The sequence below is a fragment of the Phascolarctos cinereus genome, unplaced genomic scaffold (genome assembly GCF_003287225.1).
Source record: "Phascolarctos cinereus isolate Bilbo 61053 unplaced genomic scaffold, phaCin_HiC Scaffold_7;HRSCAF=346, whole genome shotgun sequence".
Taxonomy (NCBI): domain Eukaryota; kingdom Metazoa; phylum Chordata; class Mammalia; order Diprotodontia; family Phascolarctidae; genus Phascolarctos; species Phascolarctos cinereus.
Window position 1 is genome coordinate 39,976,135 of NW_027556180.1, and position 16,013 is coordinate 39,992,147.

Below are 16,013 nucleotides of genomic sequence, written 5' to 3' on the forward strand. Positions count from 1 at the left end.
AATTTTCTTTAGTTTTGGAATTAGGCAATATAACTGTCTAGATTGTGATGTGTGGAGATTGACAGGCATCTTACTGTAATTGCATCTTCACCCCAGGGGCATGGGTAAAAGAGCCCAGTTTTCTTCATGGAGACAAAGCAGAGGCCAGTGATGGATGCACAGATAGAGTACTTGGGCTCTTAAGTCACAATCTGGGCTCTATTTATCATTGTACCCTGCATGGGTGTTTTTTGTTGTTTGTGGTTTGTTTTTTTCATTTTGTTTTCATCTTTGTTTTTTTGTGGTAGATTTTAGATCAGTGTACAGAATACAAGCGAAAAATTTTCAGGTTTTTTAAAGTCTCCTGAAAATGATCCCAGTAACTCTGTTGCTACTACTTCTTACCACCCACCCACCCACGCCAAAATAAGTAAATCTATAAAAGAAAGTCACTGTATTAACCTAAGGGACAACTAGAGTGTGTGGTTCATTCCTTGTGAAGTGATTATACTGTTATACTTAGGTATTAATTGAACAGCAGGAGAGACCCTGCTGCTTAGAAATCAAAAATATATATTTAGATAACATTTTTTCCTTAAAGTAACTGAACTTAGATATAAAAAAAACCCTGCATCAATCACTAAATGTATTTTAAATAAATTTGCATATTCTCTAAGTCTGGTTTGAAGTAGTGCTAAGTGATTTGTAGTTCATACTGGACCCCTTGTAAAATACAGAACCCAGTTGAGCATAGATCCTTGCTGAATTCATATTGCCGATCCTCTGTTTTTTAAATTCTCAGGATTGTCTCTGCCCACTACAGGGAAAAGGGTAATACTGTTGTCTGAAGAATCATAAGGTTGTAGGCTAACGCACTATGGCATGCCCAGATTTTTCTCCCATAGCCAGGAGCTAGTGCAGTGTCAGCAGGCACGGAGCAGTATCCTTCGCCTTCTCCCCACCACATGCCCTCCAAGGAGGAGTGCAAGGCTGTCTCTCCAGCTTCTCTCCTTTTCTATGGCTGCCTTCTTCTAGCGCTCAGCCAGGTGCACCACAGTCCAGTGTCAGGGTCCAGTTCAAAGACTCAGTTATGAAAGAGGAAGGATTGCTTTACTTTTCATGAAATCTATGCCATTGTAGTTCTTAGACATTGACTGTGATTATTATATCAGGTACAGATGAAGTTCTTGGTTGAGCAAATGAGACGGCCTGATTACATGGATGCTTTACAAGGCTTTATCTCTCCCCTTAACCCTGCTCATCAACTAGGAAATCTCAGGTATGGTGCTGTATCAAACCTTTATGAAGAAATTTAAGGGTCCATTCAGAGTTGAGCAGGATGGCACACCCCTGCAATCCTATCTACCAGGGAGGTTGACTCAAGAGTTCTGAGCTGCCGTGGGGCATGTCAATTGTAGGTCTGCCTTCGGTTTGGGGCATCAGTCTGATGAGTCTCCAGGAACAAGAGGCCACAAGGTTACCCAAGGAGGGGTGAACTGGCCAAGGTAGGAAATGGAGCAGGTCAAAGTTCCTGTGCCAGTCAGAGGGGCATTGGCCTGTGAATAGCTCCTGCATTCCAGCCTGGGCAAGAGGAGAAGAACTCATCATGAATGAATGAATGGATACATCAGGTCCATTTGTGATGATCACATCACCTCTCTGACCTTCAATTTCACCATTTGTAAAAATGAAAATGATCGTACTTGCACTAATTACCTCCAGGATTATTGTGTAGAAAACACTATATAAACCTTTTTAGAGTACTTAAGGAAATGTGAGCTATTGTTAGATAGACAGAACACTTTAGAAAAAAATTAGATCTTTAAAAACAGAATTAGTTAATGCTATGATTTGATTATTTTTCCCCCAACCAAATAGTAAGAACAAAAATATTCTGACTTTGGATAAATACAAGCCTAGCATATGCTATGTTTTCTTTAGTAAGAATCTGTGTGGGGGGGGGGTTAATAAATTTTATGAGATTGCTATATCATAATGTTCAGTCAGTTAAAATTTAATCTGCTAGTTGGAAATTGCAAACACACTAATATTTAGTTATTTTCATTTCTCTAGAGTACCTTAGAAATGTATCATATCCACAAAACATAAAAGGAGTTTTTTTAAATTTAAAGGTATTGTTTCAAAGAGCCACACTTTGTAGATTAGTCCGACATGAAGGTGCCATATTTTATAAAAATTTTTAATCATTTTAAAGGCTCGAAGAGTGTCGGATTATGTCCTCTGCCAAAAGACCACTGTGGTTGAATTGGGAGAACCCAGACATCATGTCAGAGTTACTATTTCAGAACAATGAGATCATCTTTAAAAATGGGGATGGTAAGGAAAATATTAATGAACTTATAAAATTGATATATTCTGCTGTCTTTGTATATAAGGATCTTAGGTACTACAAATAAAACTTTATTTCAAATTGTTTCTAAAATACGTCCATGAAGAAGTACACTGTGCTGGTCTAATATCTTGCCCATCTTGAGAAAAGATGGAAAGAAAAGTATGATATTTAAATGTGACAGGATTAACTTTGTAACAGCAACAACTATTGGATCAGTTTTTCCTATCATTACTGAAGTTCTGAAATGAGCACATATGCATGTAAACACACAAATTCAACTAAATATTTATTAACCTCAACTATTTTAGGTGATAAGGATATAAATATAGATGTGACTCCACTCTCAATGAATATACAGTCTAATTGAGGGAAGAAAATATACACAAATAACTGTGTTACAAAGGAAAGTCAAAGGACTATGAGAAATGTGAGCAGAGAAAGATCATGTTCACTTGGAGGAGCCAGGGACAGAGCCATGGAGAAGGTGCTACCTCACTCAGACCTTGAAGGATGGGACTGCAACAGATGGCAACTGGGGGTGGGGGCGAATAGGAGATCGATTCCAAGTATGAGAGGCCACACGCTTAGGCTCACAGAGACTAGAGACTAGACAAAAATCACTAAGGAGTCATGTGAAATCTAAACCAGCAAGCACTTAGTAAGAGCCTGCCTTCTGTGTTGTTCTGTGTTGAAGACTGAGGGAAGTTCCCCCAAGGAGCTTACATTTGACTGGAGGTAAACAACACAGATGTAAAGAATTACATATGTGTACTGGGTAAATTCAAATTAGCTTCAGGAGGGAAAAGTGAGCACTAACATCGGGGAGTCAGGAAAAGCTGTTTGTAGGAGGCAGCACTTGACCTGAATCTTGGAAGGAAGCTGGGGATTCTAGAACATAGAGGGAAGGAGGGAGAATGTTCTAAGCTCAGAGACAACTTGGGAAAGCACTCAGAGGTGGGAGATGGAATGTGAAATGAAGACTCTCAGCATCAAAAAGGTCAGTTTGACCTGACTGTAGAGTATAGGAAGAGGAGGTGATATGAAATCAGTGTGGAAAGAGAGGTTCCAGTCTGATTTTGAAGGACTTTAAATGCCAAAGCACGAGCTTCTGCTTTATCCTAGAGACAACAGGGACTCCTGAAGCTTCCTGAGCAAGGAATGACCCTGGTTAGACTTGTGCTTTGGTCATTCAGTAAACACTTCTTAAGCACCGGCTGTGTGCCAGGCATTGGCCTAAGCTCTGGGGATACGGTGAAAGGTATGAGAAGGATCCTCCTTTCAGGAGCTCATAGGCAGCTAGGGGAGACAGCATGCAAATAAGCATGCACAAACAAGCTATGTTGCTAGATAAATTGGAAGGAATCAACAGAGGAAAGACATCCACTCCCAGTAGACAGTGGAATTTTAACTGATGCTTGAAGGATATCAGAGAAGCCAGGAGGTGGAGATGAGGAGGGAGAGCATTGCAGGCCTGGGAGACAGCCAGAGGCAATGCCCAGAGTAAGGATTGGGAGTGTCTTGTTTTAGGAGCCTTAAGTAGGCCAGTGTTGCTGGATCTCAGAGTCAGGGAAGGGAAGAGGTGAGGGGAGGGGGGCCCAAGTATAAGGTATAAGACTGGCCAGGAGCAAGGGAGGTTGTAAAAGACTTTGAATCTCAAGCAGAAGATTTTCTATTCAATCCTGCAGGTGATAGGAAGCCACTGGAGTTTATTCACTAGGGGTCAGACCTGCAATTTAGGAAGATCACTTTGGCAGCTGAGTGAAGGATAGACTAGAGTGACAAAAACTTTGTCAGGGAGACCAAACAGCAGTCGGCAGTAGTCGAGGTGTGAAATGATGAGGGCCTTCACCAGGGTGGTGTTAGTAAAAGAGTAGAAAAGAGGGCATGTGTGAGAGATGTTACAAAGGTAAAATTGACAGGCCTTTTCAACAGATTGAATATGGAGGGTGAGTGAAGAGTTGAGGATACCACCAAGGTAGCAAGGGGGACTGAAAGGATAATGGTGCTCTTGACAGCAATAAGGAAGTTGGGAGTGGGGTGGGGGAGAAGGGGAAGTTAACATATTAAGGACAGCTAGTTTGAGACGTCCAATAGGCAGTTGGAGAAAATTGTATCCATGGGAGCTGATGAGCTCACCAGGTGCAATAGTATAGAGGGAAAAGAGAAGAGGACCCCAGCATGATGTGGATAGGAATCCAGCAAAAGAGACAGAGAAAGAGCAATCACATAGGTAGGAGGAAAAGTAGAAGAGAGTAATGTTACAAAAACCTAGAGAGATGAGATTATCAAGCAGAAGAGGGTGATTGATGGTGTCCAAGGCTGCAGAGATGTCAAGAAGGATGAGGATGGAGAAAAAGCCATTGGATTTGTCAACTAAGACATCAGTTGTAATGTCAAAGGGAGTGGTTTCAACTTAATAATGAGGTTGGAAGTCAGACTATAGAGACCTGAGAAGACAGTGAGAGGAAAGGAAGTAGAAACACCTGTTATAGATGGCCTTCAAGCAAAGGCTGGATGAGGCTTTATCAGGTGGGAACTATTCTCATGTATAAGAATGGCCCCTGAGGTCCCTTGTACCTTTGGAATTTTCTGATCCTGAGTGTTCAAAAAGGTAGAACAATTCTGTAGGAGCACACTGGTAAGGAAATCAAATGAGAAAGAGCATCTCATGATGGCAGGCCGTGTGTTGTTACAAGGCAAAGAACGCTACAGATAATCACAGTTCTGGGGCTCTAGTCCCCCAGTAACAGTTTTCAGCTCATGGGACTGTAGGCAAGGCCCTTCACCTCCTTGGGCCTCAGTTTCCTCATCTGTAAAATGAGGGGGAAGGAAGTAGACTTGTGATTTTAGTGGACTGCAAGTCTCTGAGGTCCTTTCCAGCTCTAGAGCTATGATCCTTTAATCCTATCAAATGCCCAAGAGATGAGGGAAGACAAAGACAATAAAAACAGCATTAGGTTTAGCTGTAACATCATCAATTGAAGAGTAAGTGGATGGTAAGGAAAAAGAGAAGTATAGACTATCTTTCTTAGGAGTTTGATGGTGAAATGCAGAAGAGATGACAATAGAAAATCAAAACTTTTCAAATGTTTTTTAAAGCCCTTTATGAACCGTATGATGACTAATCTGGAATTTGTTCCATGAATGTAATTGTTTTCAATTTTTTTTCTTTATTTTTTTGGTCTAGACATTTAATTTTAGCAGCATGGAAAACTTCCAATGTGGAAGTTCCTTCCCTTGATATAGAATGGCAATTTTTCTGTAACCTAAGGTCTTACAGAGTTGCCTGGGACACTGAGAGATCACACGGCACGTATATGTCGGTGGCCAGACTTATTCCCCCATGTGCCTATTTCAGGGCCAGCTGTCTGTCCACTATACCACACTGCCTGTCATATTTGTTGTACTTTAAAAATACTAACAACACAATTACTTATTGTTATGAGAAATCTTTTTGAGTGAATGCAGCTATATATATCTAGGATATTGCCTATTTTGAATTTGTTGGACTCACATGGTACCCAGATTTCCATTATGATATTATGGAATAATACGTTTTATTTGGTTGTTTCAGACTTACGACAGGATATGCTAACCCTTCAGATCATTCGAATTATGGAAAATATCTGGCAAAATCAAGGTCTTGATCTTCGGTGAGTAATAAAGCTAATATAATGATTGATGGATTTCTTTTCTTATATATGCAAAGTTGGCTTAGCCTGAGAAAGCCACTTAGTCATGATTAAATCATTTGCTCTCCAATACTGAGGGTTGTGGTATATACATATATATATGTTTTAAGCAACATCTGAAGTAGTAGTCTACAGAGTTGGTCAGTCCCTTCATTCCTTTATTCATTCCTTCTTTCCTTCCTTTGCATAGAACAAGGGAATGAAATTTGGCACAAGCTCTATCCAGTAAGAAGAACAATCAGACTGTCAGAATTTTTAAAATTGCCTCTGGAGCTCCAGCATGAATAGCAGGGCATGCAAAGGGAGACAAAAGACACATGTTTTAATACTCGCTTTCAATCATTCTTGAAAAAGTTGTCATTTCTGTGCAGTAACTAGGAGTTTAAAGCAGAAAGAGATCATAATCTTCTCCAATGTACTTTTTAAACAACTCTAAACTGGAATGATAGACCATTCTTGCAGCAAAATTTTGTCACCAAATGCTGACCTCAGTTTCCCTGACCCATTTAACCTTCTGGCAATGTTTTCCTTCTAAGCATCCCCTCTTATCAATCCATCTCCCCGTCTCCAACACCTCTTTCTCCACTGGTCATGTGTAGCCACCATAAATCCTTAGTCATATAAAACACCAAGCATTTATTAAGCACCTACTGTACACCAGGCACTATGCTAGGCTCCTGGGATACAAAGGCAAAAAATGAGCCAAGGTATCTGTACCATCCTTCGATCAACCATGCTCACTGTAGTGTTGCTGTATATTCCAAAATGAGGTAGCATTTATTTGGGGATAATTCCTACAAGCTGATGTAGTTTATGTGAAAACCTTCTTAAAATGTCGAGGTCATCAGGAGGGGTGATATTCCTGACTCTGCTTCCATGTATTTATTAGTTGAATAATAATATCAAAAGTGAATCAGGTTTCATTTCAACTTATAATTTTATACATTTGAAGAAAAAAATGGAATTAGCCTACATTTTTATAGGAAAAGTAGGTCTTTTCCTTTAAAAATGTAGGCCTGACTATATCATTCCTCTGCCACACCTGCAGAGCCTGTCTACTGCTTACAGATGCTTCTTAACTGTGTGATCCCAGCACCTCATTTCCCCTCTTGGCTTCAGTTTCCAGAAGTGTAAAATGGGGATAGCATGTCCCTCACAAGGTTGTTGTGAGGACCACATGTGATGTCTGGAAAAGACTGTAGATCTTAAGGCAACACATGAAGGTCATTAGTATATATCATTATTTGCTAAAAGACTTTACCGCCATTCAGCATCTGGCTTCACCCTACTGTCAGATACTTGACGGGCTCTTCTGTGGAGAAAGGATCAGATTTGACCCTGACAGCAGAATGAGGAGCAGGGATGAAGTGGCAGAGGCCGATTGTGGTTTCATGTCCAGAGAAGCTTCATTACCACCAGAGCTGTCCTAGTGTGCAGCGGGCTCTCCCTCAGTGCAAGGCTTCAAGAAAAAGCTGTGTGTAGTGGGGAGTCTTTTCTCAGGTCTGGGTTTTCTAAATGAATACTGAGCTCCTTCCCAGCTCTAAAATTGTAGTTTGTTAATACCTTTTCAGATGTATTACACACTATGACACTTTATGCACTGTGCTGTGCACACACTGCTACAGTTATTCCCAGACCTTAGCTTGCATTCTCACCTCCCTTCATTTATGCAGGCTCTTTCCTATCCCCAGAATGCCCCCTTCTCATTTCTACCTGCCCAGAACATATTCCTTTGGGGTTCCAGGGCCACTTCTCTATGAAGCCTTCAGCTCAAAACAGTCTCTCCCTCCAGTTTTCCTGGTGTATTCTGTGTCAATCTCTTCTTCTCTGCTCCTTTTATCATGCTTATTTGTGCACATTTTCTGTCTCCTGCTACCCTATTACACTGTGAACTCCTCAAAGATTAGGACATTCGTCTTTCATTTTGGTGTCATAGAACAAGCACCTAATAAACATTGCTTGGATTGGACCAACTATAGACACCAATTGGCCCTTCTGCCCTGAAGAACCTTGCAACTTCCCATGAAGCTTTATTTCGTTGGTTTTTAGGGATATTCCTTTAAGTTTATATTTATATATAGCCCAATGATCTCTTTAAACAGTTCACAGTTTCATGGTTTTATATTTTTTGTTTAAAGTGTTCAAAAGCCTCTGGCTGCGTTTTTTTCACAGTTGTTCTTTTATGGCCCAAGATCCACAAGTTCACTACTGGTGGTAGTTGCAGCATTTCCGTGCCTTCTGGGAGACTATATACAAAGTGACTGTGGTCAGAAAAAAATCACTGTCTGGTGAACAGCCATGTGCTGAAGACTCCTCTCTGAGCTTCCCCAGGCTGGTTGTGATAGCAGTCGGGTTATCGGGGCCTGGATCCAGAGCCTTTTCAATATGGCGACATCTACCCGGGCATGCCCTCTGCTGGCCTAACATCCCCAAACATAGAGCTACTTCCACACTGCTATAGTCTATCAGTCAAATGAGGAATAAGGCATTCCAGTAATCCATGGATGGCAAAGACCTAAAATGACTCCTCCTATTTCCATAACATGTTGTGGTTCATAATAGCTTTTCTTATAACTTCCTTATGAGGGAGGGAGGGGAAGGGGCTGTCCTGTGAATTGTGAGAGGCCATGGATGTTCTTGGGAATATTGCCAATTATGCTACAATCAAAAGCCAATTAAAATACAGTTTTTAGCAGTGCCCAGAGAGTTAAAGCAGGAGTAAGTAGCAAAGTAAAAGCACTGGAGTTTAAGCCCCAGTTCACCTGCCTTGTGACCCTGGCCCAGTCACCACATTCAAAAGCTTTACCTTCATTAACTAGAAAGCCCCTGCCTGATGTTGGTGGCTGGGAGAGAGAAATGTGTTTTTACGAGCCTTCATATGCTATATAAGTGCAGTGTTCATATATTGTATTGCCAAGTAGTTTGGGTTGTTTATAAATTAGTTAATGCTTTTTTACAGGATGCTACCTTATGGTTGTCTATCAATTGGGGACTGTGTTGGCCTCATTGAGGTGGTCAGAAGTTCTCACACTATCATGCAGATTCAATGTAAAGGTGGCCTGAAAGGGGCCTTGCAGTTCAACAGCCATACGTTACATCAGTGGCTCAAAGACAAGAATAAAGGAGAAATGTGAGTTGATTTCATCCTATTTCATGTTATGCAGTTCCTCACTATTTGACCTTTGATAGGTCTGTATGTTGTTTCCTTGGGGGTTTAAGTAAAAGGTGATTTAATACCTTGGTTGTAAAAGAAGAAATGAAGTGACTGTTAGATGCATGCTCAATGAAGTCTTTACATTCTAAAGAATATAATTCTAAAAAGAATCAAAGTTTTTTGTGTATGTTTGAAAATTTGTTGTGGAGATATTATAAACATGTTTCTTATGTTTAGTCTAAATTTGTTTGCTAATAGATTGACTTTTTAAATAGGGTTGCTTAAAATTCAAGTAGTTACAAGGAAAGGTACAACTTCCAATATATTGATACTAATGAACCTAAAGGGCCCAAAGTGCTACAATTCAGGTGGAATCCTTGCATCTTTGTGCCTAAAAAAGGCTTTTGCCATCAAAGCATACTCTTTCAGTATGTATACGTGTTTTCTTCACTTTTTTGTGAACAAGTTTGTTTAAAGAGACAGTTTGAGTATTAGTAGCTTGAAAAACAATGCATCACCAGCTCTTCATCATAAGCTTTCTCTATATAGTCTTACTAGATGACTTCCGAACCTTTGAGTCATCCTCATCAGAATCTCAAAATTGCTCGAAAAAGCAAGTCAAAAAGGAGTGGGCTCCAGGGAGGTCGCCCGTTTTCAACATCTAGTGTCAGTAGCTGTGTACCTGATTAAAATGGGATGTGTTGCTGTCTCTCCTGATTGAACAGCAAAGTGAGCCCCACTGTACTTGCTGCTAAAGAACTGTTCTGTTTGTTCTTATAGATATGATGCAGCCATTGATTTGTTTACACGTTCATGTGCTGGATACTGCGTGGCGACCTTCATTTTGGGAATTGGCGATCGCCACAATAGCAATATCATGGTGAAAGATGATGGACAAGTAATGAGCTTCCTTTTTTAAAAATCTTTTGACATTTGAACCTTTCATAAATTGGATACATCTATACATGTTTGCATGGGCCAAAAATGTAATATGATTTCTCCTTTTTTTCTTAAAGCTATTTCACATAGACTTTGGACACTTTTTGGATCACAAGAAAAAGAAATTTGGCTATAAACGAGAGCGTGTACCCTTCGTCTTGACGCAAGATTTCTTAATTGTGATTAGTAAAGGAGCCCAAGAATGCACAAAGACAAGAGAATTTGAGAGGTAAGATTCAAATACAGATAGTTGTCAGGCCCAGTTTTACATGATGAGCTCATTAGAGAGGGGCAGAATAGAGCATTGTGATGTGGAAGCAGGAAAGTGCTGAGCTGGCCCAGTCCTGTTAGACTGAGCCCTCCTCAGAGGGGCCACTGTGACTGTTAAAAGGAAGTTTACATCCCATGGACCATTCTGGCCCCAGCTGATAGGTTTTCCTTATAGGAGCTTTAGGCACTGTACAGTTAGTGCGGCCTCTTCGTTTTACAGAAGAGGGAACTGAATCATGGAAAGTTTTTATGATTTCCCAAGGACACATACATAGGTAGGAGCTGATGAATGAAGGAAAGGGAATAAGTATGTATTAAACTCCTACTGTGTGCCAGGCACTGTGCTCATTGTTTTACAAATAGTATCTCTTTTGAACCTCAAAACAACACTGGGAGGTCAGTACATTTATTATTCTCATTTTACTGTTAAGGAAACTGAGGCAGGCAGAAGTTAAGTAACTTGCCCAGGGTCACACAGCGAGTAAGTGTCAGAGGCTGGATTTGAACTCGGGTCTTCTTGACTCCACATCTGGCACTCTATCAACTCTGGCGCCACCCTACTGAAAGCTGAAACAAGGTTCTCTGACTGCAAATTCATTTTCTACTGCTCTCCATGGTAGATTAATTCCAACTTATCCAAAGGAAACTAAAGTTGCTGCTAAAGTGAGATATTAATACCATTTATTCCGTGGTGATCTAACTGTAATTTTCTATTTACAGATTTCAAGAAATGTGCTATAAGGCTTACTTAGCTATTCGGCAACACGCCAATCTCTTCATCAATCTTTTCTCTATGATGCTTGGTTCTGGAATGCCTGAACTACAGTCTTTTGATGATATCGCATATATTCGAAAGACCCTGGCCTTGGATAAGACTGAGCAGGAGGCTTTGGAGTATTTCATGAAGCAAATGAATGATGCTCACCATGGGGGCTGGACAACCAAAATGGATTGGATTTTCCATACAATCAAGCAGCATGCTTTGAACTGAAGCAGGAGCCCCGGGGCTGCTCCACACTGCTCTCACTGTCAGCAGGCCAAGGCTGCTTGTGTAGGAATCGCACAAACCATGAACAGCGTTAGGATCGACAGCAAGAACCGAGATCAGCTCTTTCTTCTACCATTGAAACAACGTCAACGCAAACAGGGTTTGATAGCACTAAACTAGTACATTTCAGAATTGAGCTTTAGTCTAATGCGCAATTTCATGTTATGCCTTAAGTCCAAAAAGGTAAACTTTGAAGATTATTTGTATCATTTTTTAAAAAAAAAAAGCAAAATATATAGAAACTGGGGGTTAATGAGAGAGAATAATGTTCTTTTTGTTTTGCAAATGTTGTATGTTTTGAAACGTGAAAGCGACAAAGTCTGTCATAACTTCAAGTCCAAGGAAACCAGAGAGTGGTGTTGAGCTGCATGAGAATTGCTAAGAATGAAAATCCATCACTTTTCCATTGTAGTTTTCAATTTATAGTTTGAAGTGAGTTTTTTGACTCCCAGTTCTCATGAAGAAAAACACTTGGGGTGGAACAGAATCTTTAAATTTCATTAGGGACTTTTTCCTTTTTAAAAAATCAAACCTTTTGATGACTTTGGGCCTTATCTGCATAGTTTGGGGAGCAATTAGAAATGAGACCTTTCAGAATGTGCTTTTCCTGGACAAGCATTTACAAGGATCCGATTGTTCATTTCCCAGGGAAATTCTGAGCTCCTATGGAAAATAAACTGCCATAGAAAAGGAATGAGAAGGACTAGCTGTCATGTACCAAAATCGTGCAGTGTTCATCTTAGGTTTGACATTTCCCCCTCTTTTTTCAATTGAACTGAATACATTTTTCATGCATGTTTTCCAGAACCTAGAAGAAAGTATTAATGTTATTAAAAGATTATTTTTTATAAAAGGCTATTTATATTATAAAAACTATCATTAATATATACTCTTTATTTAGATTATCTGTCCCATAGTCATGCATTTATTTTACAGCCTCAGATATTTTGGTATAAGACTCAGCCATCCGTATCAGTCATTCTCTTGGTCTTTGAGAGAAGCCCAGGCACCCTTCCATAATGTACACCATTGCCCAGGGATATACCTTAAAGTTGGCTAAATATCCTGCTCAGGACCATCTCTTTCCTCCTTTTCACTTTTATCCTACTCTTTCTCTTCTACCAAAAGAAAATCAATCAGTTTAAATCAGCTCAGTAAAATCCAGATTCTTGTCCTGTTGGCATTAACCTTCTCCTAAAGTAGAAGCACTTATAAAGAAAGGATTCTTCCAAGCAGCAGGGAAAAAGAAGCCATGACCATTGTCTGTTTGCAGGCTCTCTGCCTATATCTCCTTGTAAATGGAACACAAGGTGATTAAAATTGGTTCCCACTTGAAAGTGGCCAGAGGCCATTTTCCAAGTTTCTTAAGTTGCACTTAAGCCCAGGATAAATTCATAAACATTTGGAAGAAGTGATTCACCCCCTTTTTTTGGTTGGGAGTTGTAAGGGAACGGGTTAGGTTGTGAGGACGCTGTCCTCACTATAGACCCAGCATTCCACATGGTATTTGGAGTAAATATCCATGGACCTAGGAAACAGCTTCTGTAGATATCTTTGTGCCACAGGGGGGAAAAAAGTGCAATAATGAAGAAGGGCTGGCAAATGTCTAGATTAGGCATGATATTGGAATATAACTATAAAAACTGTACTTTTTGTCCTCTGTCTTGGTAATGAGGTATTGAATGGTTTACTTCGTATAGAAAAAGCTCTTTAATGAAGTTAGTTACTTATCCTAGAGCCTTGGATCAATCAAACCAGGGCCTGTAATGCCAAGATTCCTAAAGCCTATTTGACTATTTTAGGACGCATATGGATATAGGGTCCCTAGAGTTAGTTGTTGAAGATTTAGGTACTTTATTAAAGCATGTAAATAATACTTTCTCAGTGAAAGCCACTGAGAAAAATAAATTTGGAGTATTGGAATATTCATTTTTCATACTTATAATTGTCTCAGAACAGTTCAACAGATTTTAAACCTTTTGTTGTTAAGTCTTTGGTAACTGTTCTCCTTTGCAGTTATGAAAGCTTTGATAGCTAACAGATTCCATCTTCTCATTTGACGCATAACCATGATGTGTCTTTACTAATTGGCACTTGACACATGCTGCATTTTACTTTTTTCAATATCAGGGACTGATTGTGGAAAATTCTGTGAAATAGTAAACATCTGAAACCCTGATCAAGTTCCTTAAAGTTATAACAGAGAATGATGTTTTTACCCAGATGTCCCTAAAGCAGTATTTTATGAGTCTCCTTGCACAGAAATAAAATATTTGCATTGCCCACATCAGTATAGATCACTTTCCAGGGCCCTGGTGAAAATTTGTGCGAATTACTGCAGCTAAATTAATTTAGTTTCAATTTATCTGAGCTGTGTAGAAGAATTCAGGAGGAAAAAACAAAAACAAAAACAAGGAGCCAAACTAAGTGACCTGAAAACAAGCTGAATTGTAAACCGATCAAAGCAGAAAAGAGCTTAGGAAAAGAAAAGCTAAAAAAGAGAAAGGAGAAAAGGAGGGCTCCAAAAGGACAAGCCATTGCAGCTTGAAGTAAGCTAACCATCGGATGATTCAAATTGATTTCAGGTCAGAAGTCATGTAACAGGCTCTAAAATTACTTAACTGTTGGGATTGCCTCAATTCCCAAAACCACCTCTCCGAACCGTTGTGACCGTCAGCTTCCAGTATCGTTGGCTCTCCCAAGAAATATTTTCTTGCCTAATCATTTGGAGAAAGAGAAATGGAACACATTTTTGAAGAGCAGAAGCCCTAACATTTAATACATCCCAGAAAGAAATCCAAAAGCCTGCTTGACCGTTCAGCATAGTCTCTCCTTAAAGAGACACACCCATTTGGAAGGCTCTGAGAACGTGTCTCTAAATCAGAGAGATTTTATTTGATGTTTTACCGTAGAGCTTGTTTTTCTTGGTTCTTAAGTGTCACCTGTAAAACTATGTTGAAAATAATCAATTCTGAGATTTGTCCCATAATCAGTTTGTGTTTATAAGCCCATTAAGAAAATGGGGACTGGTGAATATGTAATGATTTGTAAAATATTTTAATGTAATTTTTTCAACTGTGAAACTGACTATTGGTTTTTTGATGAAAACAGGCTGCTGATAAAGTATTTTTCTGTAAAGTGTAGTCTTTACTAAATGAGAATATGATGTATTGATTAGAGTGTGTGTACACTCTTGGGGTTTTTTTCCATTTTCCTTTTTAAAAGTGTATTGCTAGGTTTTCTTAAAGGTAAACCAGACTGGCTATATAATATGGGGTTTTTTTTAACTGAAAATCGAGTGGTTTGGGATCTTGTAGAAAAAATTCAAGGCGCCTACATATTTCAAAGGCGCCACAGCAATTTCACAGCTTGTAGGTAAGTTTGTATTTGACTACCCCCTAATGTTTTATTTCTTTTTTCTCATCTCAGTAATTTTGTAAATCCATTTTAATCCTATCATGGTCAATAACTCCTGCTTGCTAACTCTTTAAAGACATTTCCTTTGCTTCATTATTCTGTAACCAGCATGTTAACGTCAGCTCTGAACAACTGTAATGTTCCTTATATTTTCCTGTCTGTACAGGCTGCAGACCTGGACTGGACCCATTCACCATCTGAAAAGTCCCCTTTAAATAATGATACTACGATGCCTAAGACATCCCCAAAGTATTTCAATTTAAAGAAACTAGCATGGGTGTTAGTGAAGTGTTATTTGCCCCTTCTACTGTCTACACACAACTTTCTTATTTCTGAGTTGTTGTTGTTTTTTACTCAACTAGATAAACAATCACTTTTTATACCACTCTTGTCACATGCACACCCTGTGTTACACAGAGTGCCAAAAGCTGTAGTGAATGTCTTCCCTTGCTGTGGAGGCTGTCCTTTGTCCAAGAACTATGAATGGTACTCGAGATGACCAACCACCTGATAGGAAACCTGAGTTGCAAAAAGACTACTATCACTAGATTGTTTTTGTTTTTAGAGCACGTCCACAAACACTGTTTATTTTTCATTACCTTTTTAAAACGAACAGCTTCATATCTGGGACTTGAGATGCTGTGGCCTTGAGAAACTCTTTAAGTGAGGGACAGTTAGGTGGCAAAGTGGATAGAGCAGTGGCCCTGGAGTCAAGAGGACCCGAGTTCAAATCCAGCCTCAGACACTTGACACTTACTAGCTGTGCGACCCTGGGCGAGTCACTTAACCCCAATTGCCTTACCAAAAAAAACCCAAACGAACAGATCAGTCTTCAGTTCCTGAGCATATAGATTTGTGGAGCTCAATGTAAGAGATGACCATGGTTTTTGACTAAAGGCTTTCCCTCTTAAGACCCCCTATCAGGGAGCCAACCCACAGAAGAAAATACAGATGACTTTCAATTCAATATGACAGGTCTTGATATTAACCAAGTTTTGCCAAGCAAAGTATTGTGGATTTTTAACTCTGGCTATTTTCATAGCACTTAAGGCAGATCTCCACTGAAAGCAACTGGAAAGCTTCAGCTTTTCCCACCAGTGGGCCAGCAACGCTTTGGGAGGAAAAAACCTGCCAACAGATTTGATAGTGCTATGAACAGAG

The 16,013-nt window shown here is 39.7% G+C and overlaps 1 protein-coding gene across 6 annotated transcripts in view; it reads left to right on the forward strand.

Moving 5' to 3' along the window:
- The window catches only part of PIK3CA (phosphatidylinositol-4,5-bisphosphate 3-kinase catalytic subunit alpha), an 86,601-nt gene extending 72,028 nt beyond the window's left edge, over nt 1-14,573 (forward strand). For all 6 annotated transcript variants that reach the window (XM_078147485.1, XM_020980681.2, XM_078147486.1 and 3 more), the window contains 7 exons: nt 1,152-1,258; nt 2,195-2,316; nt 5,907-5,985; nt 8,984-9,154; nt 9,959-10,076; nt 10,195-10,346; nt 11,108-14,573. In XM_078147485.1, coding sequence (XP_078003611.1) covers nt 1,152-1,258; nt 2,195-2,316; nt 5,907-5,985; nt 8,984-9,154; nt 9,959-10,076; nt 10,195-10,346; nt 11,108-11,378 — 1,020 coding nt within the window. In that variant the 3' untranslated portion in view covers nt 11,379-14,573. The remainder of the gene's footprint in view (nt 1-1,151; nt 1,259-2,194; nt 2,317-5,906; nt 5,986-8,983; nt 9,155-9,958; nt 10,077-10,194; nt 10,347-11,107) is intronic.
- The last annotated feature ends 1,440 nt before the right edge of the window (nt 14,574-16,013 follow it).